This window comes from Idiotropiscis lumnitzeri, chromosome 1, assembly GCF_059441095.1.
Source record: "Idiotropiscis lumnitzeri isolate Australia: NSW breed Sydney's pygmy pipehorse chromosome 1, RoL_Ilum_1.0, whole genome shotgun sequence".
NCBI classification, from domain to species: Eukaryota; Metazoa; Chordata; class Actinopteri; order Syngnathiformes; family Syngnathidae; genus Idiotropiscis; species Idiotropiscis lumnitzeri.
The window spans coordinates 3,224,801-3,234,319 of NC_142391.1; the positions used below are offsets into that span (position 1 = coordinate 3,224,801).

General features: G+C 40.3%; 1 protein-coding gene across 1 annotated transcript; it reads right to left on the reverse strand.

Annotated features, from left to right (window-relative positions):
* Positions 1-417: 417 nt before the first annotated feature.
* Positions 418-9,155, reverse strand: palm1b (paralemmin 1b). The gene is made up of 5 exons (XM_088306554.1): positions 9,138-9,155; positions 8,206-8,286; positions 3,549-3,664; positions 2,784-2,854; positions 418-1,303 (listed from the first exon to the last, which is right to left on the reverse strand). The coding sequence occupies exons 1-5, from the start codon at positions 9,153-9,155 to the stop codon at positions 942-944; spliced, it is 648 nt and encodes a 215-aa protein (XP_088162680.1). The 3' UTR covers positions 418-941.
* Positions 9,156-9,519: the final 364 nt, after the last annotated feature.

Consider the following 9,519-nt stretch of genomic DNA (forward strand, 5'->3'; position numbering starts at 1 on the left):
AAAAAAAAAAAAAATCAATCGTAGAGTGCGGTTTAATGAGTTCCATTGATGTAAACACACCCACGGCGGATATGTGTCATCATGGAAATAAAACTAGATCTATGCGTTCAATTGGGCACTTGGACCTGCAGCGTAAATCACACCCAAGTTAGTCAAAGAAGGCGCTGATTAATGACACAAAGCTTACATGCAAGTTAATGGTGGTGGCCGTGATGCATAACACACAGAAACGCAAAAAAAAACAAAACAAATAAATACACTGTATAAAACATAATTTCATATCAATATATTAAAATACTATTCAAAATAATATCTTGGACAATATTGCAATATGAAATTGGCTGATAAATAGTTAGCTAGGCCTACACAGAGATATATATTCTGAAGCATCTGTGTCTTGTTTGGACTATGAATGACTTTTTTTTTTTTTTTTAACTTTTATTTTATTTATTTATTTTTTTTTAGGTTTCCAGGTTCCCCCCTTTGAGGGGGCGGTGGTACAATCCAGAGAGCTAGCTATTTCTTCCCTTTCCAACAATAACAACAAACAGTACAGTACACAGTCTCATAATCATAATAACAATAACAAAGAAATACGGGATACAATAGACAGAAAAATAGAAAAATATCAATAGAAATCAAAAGTCAAATACAAGTGTTAAGTAAGCCGAGTACTTATAAGTCTTTGCGGTTATTTTGTTGTTGTTGTTTGTTGGAGCTGGAGCTTGTTTTGCCTCTCAAAGGTGGTAAATTGGCATTGTACAGTCCTGACACACGCGCACACACAAACACACACGCACACACCATTCATACATTCTGCACACACGCACACACACGCGCACACAAAGCTAAAGTACACTTTTGCAAACAGACACATGCATTGGCGCACAAGCCTGCACGTTTCACACGTGCTTCCTCACACGCACACGCGCACGCGCAGCTCACATGACCACGCAGCACTTGCAGCTTTGTTTCTTCTCCTTCTCCTGCATCCCTTCGGCCTTTTCCTTCTCCGCCATGCTCCCGTTGGGCGGCGCCTGGTCCTCCGTGGCCGCGTCCCCGGCCCCGGCCGCCAGCTTGGCCTCCCCGTCCTCGATCATCACAAACTCGGCCTTCACGTTGCCGTCGGCCCCGTCGGCCCCGGTGGCCGTGCGGCCCTCCTGCTCCTCCTCCACCGTCTTGTAGCCCATGAAGACTAGCGTGACGGGGTTGTCGGCGCTGGCCTGCTCGGGGCTGGGGCCCAGCAGTTTGGCCTCGATCCCGGCCACCTCTCTCTTGGGGGTCTGCACGACGCCGTTCTCTCCTGAAGGGGGCGGCAGAGACAGCAAGGCGGGGAGTGAGGGTGGAGAGATGATATTGGAAGAAAAAGATGATACAACTGGAAAAAAAAAACCAGGTTCATTTTGAAAGCCACCTGCAATGAAGTTATTGGAGAAAAAAACTAAAATTGAAAAAACATTTTAGTTTTCCTGGGCTTTCAAGGGTTGATTTTAAATGATTTATTTCAGCATGGCAGTACATCTGTTCAGAAGAAGGAAGGTCAAACAGTCGTTTGAGAATTGTAGTTTACACACAAAATACAATACTTAGTGACCTTCTTTATTTTAATCTTCCACTAGAAAAATATAGTATAAGATAAAAAAAAAAAAGCTAAAATCAATACTAAAACTAACAAAAGCTAAACAAAAAAAAAGTATTGTAGAAAAATAAAAGCGAAGAAAAACCAACAACCCCCCTCTGGTAACGAATTAAAACTGTCATGGTCATGTCATGGCTTAACAAAAACGAACTGAATTTAAAAATCAAAAGTCAAAATGAAAAATAAAAACTATTAGTAAAAATCCCAAACTATAGCAACACTGACCCACTATAGTTGAAAATTGTCATTACAGTGAACCAACCCCTCGCTATTCGCTGGGAAAAGGGACTGGACCAGCACATGAATATTTAAAAATCTGTATGTAATTGACACCCATTACAAATGCATTGGGAAAACAAAAAAAAACAATTTAACCTAAAAAAATTTGGAAAAAAAAGTTTAAACCTTCAATTTTCATTGAAAAACAACCCTCAAAATAATAATAATTAAAAAAAAACAATTTAACCTAAAAAAAAAGTTGGAAAAAAGTTTAAACCTATTTTCATTTAAAAACAACCCTCAAAATAAAAAAGAAATAATAATAAAAACAATTTAACCTAAAAAAAGTTGGAAAAAAAGTTTAAACCTTCAATTTTCATTGAAAAGCAACACTCAAAATTAAAAAAAAGAAAAAAAAAAGCTAAAATTGTTTTCTATATTAGTCTACGGTTTTATGGTACTTTACTTTATTACACAATGCCAAATGAGTAGCTTTTATTTACAAATATAAATACTCCTTAAATAACTAAAACCAAAACTAATACCAAACTTAAGCTAAAACAAAGCATTTTAGAAAAAAATAAGTCATAAAAACTAACAAACCCAAACACAAAAGTCAAAATGAAATTATAACTACCTGTCATAAAAAAATCCCAAACTATTGTAAACCTGCTAAATGCATTTCAGCATCCGTACTTATTTCGTTTTATTTACCTACAAGAATTGAAGCAATATTTCTATTATGACCAGAATATTTCTTTTCACCCAAGTATCTGTACTTTACTTTACACAAGTGCAGCATCCCACCACATTTGCCACTTCCACCGGTGGCCTTTAATAGCTCTCGCTCAGCCTCGGGGAGCCGCATGAGGAGGTTGCTATGGTTTCCGCTCTAATTGCGTGTTGCCTTGGCGACCAGACATACCTCCATTTTCTTTGGCCACACCCTTATTGGCAGGCACGCCTGTCTCCAGTTCTTCAATCTCTTGCTCCAGCCTGTCACACAACACGCACACACACACACACACACACACAAATACGAATAGTGTTTATGCACTTGTTAATGAAATATGCTAAAAATGATTGAATGACTTTCTGGCGTTATTCCCGTCCAAAATATTTATACAGGCGTATCCAAACTACAACAGCTTTAACTGACGCTGCGCCCGCAAAACGTCTCTCAGTGTTAGTGAATCAGATAACATAAGCACACAAACAAATAAATAAATATATTTATTAAAAAAAAAAAAAAGGAAAGGTACAGAAGCGCATTGCATTCACTTGAGAAAAAAAACAACTTGTTTTTCTGAGTAATTTTTCTGGGGGGGGGCCTTTGTTTTTTTATATAATTTTTTTCCTTCTCTGTTTTACGGAGTATTTTTTTCTGTTTTTGGGAGTAATTTCTGTTTTTCTGAGTATTTTTTTCTGTTTTTCTGAACATTTTTTTCTCCCTGTGATTACAGGGGAAATAAGTTACGCGTTCATTCCTTAATTGATAGAGCAATCTCGTAAGCAACACAGCCACATACAAGCTAATCATTGCTTATGCTAACATTAGCCTTAAGCTAGCAGACTGAAGCTTAACTATGTAGCGTTGGAACCGTGAGTTGTGTCGGTTGCTACACAATCAAATGTAAGGATCTCCAAGCTCAAATCCCCCACAAAAACATTTTTTGTTCCCGACACCGACCTGAGAATGACCTGCTCCAGGATTTTGGTCTTCACCTCCTCATCGTGCAGACGCTTCTGCGTCTCCTCCTCGGCCGGAGCGCCGTCTAACAACCAGCGCTCCCTCAGAGCTTTGGACTGCGGGGACAAAAGGGAATAAGTCATTTAGTTTGATATGATATATTTAAAAATGTATGATGAGGTTAAAATGAGGTCACAAATGGGTGAAACATCACCAAATTCGAGCATTCTTGATAAAAATCAGCATAGGCATAAATCTCGGATGATTATCATAAAAAAAACAAAAAAAAACACGCGCTGGCCTCATTAAACGTCTTTGATGATCCGTTTCCAAATGCTATCATGCTGTTATCTTAACTCGCCGTGCAATTGTGGCCGTCCTGAAAATACCAAAACAAATACTTGTCATGGCTATGAGTTATAAATATAAACCACGGTGGGCCTTTTTTTTTTTTTTTTTTTTTTTTTTTTTTTTGCAGCTGTTCCAACAGGAAGTGACGCAGAAGCGACCTCTAGAGGCCGTACGCAAAAGCAGCTGGGAACGTTTGCCAAACCTCCGTCGGGACAAAAAAAAAAAAAATTCCTCAGCTGTGATGCAAAAAGAATTTCGACAGTTCCTGTTTCTTTTCTCCTTACTCCTGTTTCCTGCCCTCTCGCAGGAATTAGGCAGTTCGTGAACTTTTTGAGGAAGGTGGAGTGTGTTCAACTAAGCTGTAAATGTCAGAGTGGATCCCCGCCGTTTCTTATCAGGAGATTTTTAATCTGTGGAAGTGCTTTTCTTTCAACGTTCCCAGGGAGTGTGGCAGTGTACACTCACACGCGCACACGCACACACACACACGCACCCCCCCCCCACACACGCACACACACAAAGCCAGCATACAAGACGTCAATTCTGAGGGCCTGACGTAAATCAAGATTACTGCTCACAATCACAACTAAAACATTCTCATATACTCTATACGACAGAAACACTCTCATACACACTACCGAAATCCTCTCATAGGCTCAATGAAACGCTATTACCCACATACGTGAAAGGCTCTCAATCACACAGCTGAAATCCTCATCAAAAATAATTTTACACGTCATGCTGAAATAGAGTCATATGCTGAAATAAGAGTTTTAGTTGTGTGTGCATGAGGAAACATAATTTCAGTAGATCGTCAGAGTGTTTCAGTTGTGTATTGTATTGATAGAGGTTCAGTAATGTGTGAGAACATTCAAACTCATTCAATACAAGCCGAGTAAATAAAATGGATCTTTGACGTCTTTAGCCGTCAATGGCAGTAAGTGAGTTAAGTAACATGCGAGAACATTTCATTAGTTTGTAATATCAACTCAGTAGTGTGTGTCTGTGTGTGAGAGAGCGTTTCTGTAGTGTGTGATAGCATTTCAGCAATGTGTGTGAGCTCAATTCAGGTATGTGTGAGACAACCTCCATATTGCGTAGGACCATTTCAGTGGTGTGTATGAGAGTATTTTGTCAGTAAGTGTGAGCGCATTTTAGAAATGTGTGCGTGTGGCATCATTTCAGAGAGTGTGTGAGATCATATCAGTTATGTGTGAGAGCATTTCAGTTGTGTGAATAAGATATTTCTGCAGTAACCGTGAGAGTGTTTAAGAACTATGTGAGTTTTGATAGTGTGTGATGATGTTTCGGTAGAGTATGAGAGTGTTTCCGTAATGTGAGATCGCATTCCAACAGGGTCTATGTGAAAGTATACCAGTAGGTCGTGAAAACATTTCAGCGAGTGTGAGACTAATTTTGTAGAGGTGAGAGCTTTTCTGTAGAGTGTGAGAGTGTTTCAGTAATTTGTGTGAGAGTTTCAGTTACGTGTGAGAATGTTACCATAAGGTGTGAGCGCATTTTAACAGGGTCCATGCGAGAGGATATCAGTAGGTCGTGAAAACATTTCAGCAAGCACAAGACTAATTTTTTAAGTGTGAGAGCATTACCATAGAGTGTGAGAGTGTTTCAATGATGTGTGTGAGAGTTTCAGTGGGGTATGACAACGTTTCAGTTGTGTGTGACGATACATTTGAGCAGTCTGTCAGCGCATTTAATCTGTATATGATAGAATTTCAGTAGTGTGTATGAGTGTTACTACAATAAGTGTGAGAGCATTTCTCAAGTGTGTGTGTTTTGGTAGTGTGTGAGAGTGCTTCAGTAATGTGGGAGCAGTGTTTAAGATTAATTCAGTAGCGTGTGAGAGCATTTCAGCAGTGCGTGCATGTGTGTGTGTGGGGGGGGGGGGGGTGCGGGTGTGTGCGGGGGTGGGGGTGTGTGCGTGTGTGTGTGAGACCATTTCAATAGTTTGTGCGATAATATTTCAGTAGTGTGTATAAGAGCATTTCAGTTGGCAGCGCGAGAGGGACTTCTGAATTATACCCCAGACGGCATCACATGGGCAAGTGTCGCACTAACATAGAAAGACAAGTACACGCACACACACACACACACACACACACAGTAATTCAACACCATTCCTCCGCCAGACCTGGACTGAATCTAAAAAACCCCGCTTCTCTCTCTCCCTCTTTTACTGCTGGCGTCCTAATCCAGCCACACCCTGCCCCGGCAACAGATGACATCATGTAATGTACTTACACGCACGCACGAACACGCGCACACACTCACACACGCGCAAACATAAGCGAGGGTCGTAAAGTTCTGCTTCTCTCCATTGTTGTTGTCATAAAAAGCTGCAAACGTAGCAGACAAAGGGCGGAACTGTGATACACGCACACACGCACACGCACGCACGCGCGCACGCACGTCTCTGAGGACATTACAAAGTCTCGCTGTCTTTTCAGGGAAGAATTAACCACCATCAAAAGACTGGATGCACTAGAAAACGTCTCCATTCAAGCAGATTCCAGTGCAAAGTAGGCCATATTTTCTGATGATGTCATTTCACTAGCGATGTCCCGAAAAATAAAATATTATGACTCCCTATATGAGCATCTTATGCTAAGCTAACTAGCACTTGAATTCTGCTTTGTTAAATCATCACACCGAGGAAGTGTTTCCCAATCTTTCTTTAAAGATACTCAACTAATTATTATCTTCTCAGTGTACTCACAAATTTCATTTTATCATCTATCCCAAATGAAATAGCACTCTTGAATACCGTGTTTAATGAAAATATATAGTAATGATGACACAATTTAAAAGAGTTGAAAATATTTTTTTGGGGCAGTTTGGATCAATTGTATGACCATTGTGCTGGTGCCTTCCTTGTCCACCTGGGGGCAGTATAAGACATGGACTGATAGATATGCTGTTTAAGACGTTAGCTCAACTCAGCTCCTCGCAGAGGACAAATGATATATGACTGAATATTGTTTCATTAAATGTCTAAATGTGTTAATGCACTATTTTTAGTTTATTTAAAGGCTCATATATGTTTGCCGTTATAAGTTAGCATTAGCATTAAACTAGCGGAATGAGATACCAGGCAATGAAGACTTGCTGCGGCTAGCACAAATTTCTTTTGATTGTAGTGTTTGATCACACTTTCTATCCGCGTGTGTGTGTGTGTGTGTGTGCGAGGCCTTTCCTGTTGGTGGGAGTGGGACAAAGCTGCGTTTCCTCTGCCAAAGCCGACCGCATTGTGTGAGGCTTGCCTCACCGAGGTACACAATGACCGCACGCACAAACGTGATAAGAGACGAGTTCTGCAAATAGATGAACTCGTGCCACACACGCTCACTTCCATCTTTGCGTTCTTCGTAACTATGAGGGCTCTGAAGGACAAATACTTTGAGTTGAGTTACTTTGACATTTTTACTAGATTTCCTTCCGGTGTCCGTACGTCACGTGACTCTTTTCTTTTCTGACTACGTTTCACTTTGACATCTGTACCTGCTCATATTGCGATCGTCACATGATTCGCAATGCGAGCCCCGAGCCCACGAATGCAATATTAATCAGAATACCTTGTTTAGACAAAGTGAGGGAAAAATTTTGCAAAGGATTCTCCTTGAGGTACCAATACCTCTACTGTACTTTTATCACCCAATTATTTGTAGTTTCACTGAAGTACAGAGCGCAAGTACTCTTGCCACCGCTGCTTATCGCAACCTCTCCAAATAGCTTTGATAGCGTTGACGCGCGCACTGACAAAAACCTTGCCTCTTGATATGACAAGTGTGTGAAGACGCCATCGGGGGTATGTGTGTGTGTGTGGGGGGGGGGGGGGGGTGTGTGCGTGTGTGTGTGCATAAGCAGCATGTGGGGGAGCTCCTGGTGTTATCTGACGTCCATTTGGAACATTCCATAACAGTGGTCAGGGAGGCTCGCACACGGGTTGAAGGAATTGCTGAGCCCGACTCACACGAAGGGCGCCGTCTACCCGGGAGGCCTGCAGTGAGCTGGCAGCGTTTATTTATCGTCAACTTGGATTTAAGCGTTTTAAAGGTTCGCGGCTCGGCAAGAGTTTTGCTCGTTTTTGCAGTTAAAAGGGAGCTGCGATGGTGAAACGACTGTCAAAATAAATAAAGGGAACGGTTGTTATTCTACTCTTGAGTAGAGTAACAAGAGTAAAATAACTAAGTTCATCCCTCAAGCCCAAGTGAATTCATCCTGGATCTTTATTTTGCAAAATAACGAGGAGACTGTTTTATTGTTTTGGTTCGGTTTTGTTGGCGCGTACCTTGAGATGTTGGAGTTGCCGTCGGTCATCGTCCAGCTGCCTCCTCTTGTTCTCAATTTCTGTCTGCTTCTTCCTTTTCTCCTGAACCCAAATTATTTATATTATGCTTACAAAACCAGAAAAGACACAACAACAACAACAAATACTCAAAAAATACACTTAAATTTATTCTTCATTCATTTTCAAGGTATTTTGGCAGTTGGGAATGAATAAAGAATCCGATATAACTTTATTTATATAGCGCATTTCACAATATCGGTAATAGCATTCAAAGCATTCAGCAACTTCCGTCTACAAACTTTTCAGCAAGGGTGCCTCATCTTTCTTTTTTTTTTTACCGAGCATTTTTCCTACTGACTTTCGGGTCCTACTTCAACTCTTTAAAGTGCTGTTTCTTTTTGCATGAGTAATTACAAAATAAGCGTGTAATTGAGTGCATTAGCTGTTGAAAATTGATGCTTCTTGTCCTCCAAAAATATAATTATATTTATTTGTTTATTTATTTTATTTGCATATTAAAAAAAACAAAAAAAACAATGCATTTTCCCCCCCGAGCCATATTGGATACATTGAACAAGTAGTGGTCAAATTTGCCACATTTAAATAATTGTCTCCTTTTCAAAGCATGCAGCAAAATAAAATTCACACCCTTTAGCCATTTTTATTCCGGTATTTTCCGGACGATTGGCCGCTACTTTTTTCCCTAGATTTTGAACCGTGCGGCTAATACAACGGTGCGGCTTTTCTGTGGATTTTTCTTTCACCACTAGGGGCGCTCTATCATTCAGAAAATACGCTAAATTAATCTAGATTTTTTTTTTCTCTTGGGTCTGTTCTGTTTTAATTAGCAAAGTGGTTTCTGTGTTAAAAGGCACTGTTTTAACAATTTAATGTACGTTTATGTGCATTCACAGTACAAAATCCTTCTGTACATGCAGTTTATTCAACATACAAAACTGTAGCATATCGTCTGGTGTGGCTTGTATATCGGGTTTTTTTTCCCCCAAAAAGAGCTGCAGCGGCTTATGTGCGGGTGCGCCTTATGGTCCAGAAAATAAAAAATAATTAAATCATAACTATCAGTGTTGCCGTTGAATAATGAATGTTGATAAGTAGGTTGGATAATGGATGGATGGATGTAAAAAAGAAAGTGTGTGAGCATTGACAGAAATAACAAGCGAGAGGGAGTGCATTCGGCCTTTGCTGTCCTCTGATGCAAGGAGATGGGCCATAAAATTTTTTGGGGGGGGGATCTGGCATCGTCACGTCACAATCAGACGTTGCGTGTTGCTTTTCTACTCACAGCGATGACCT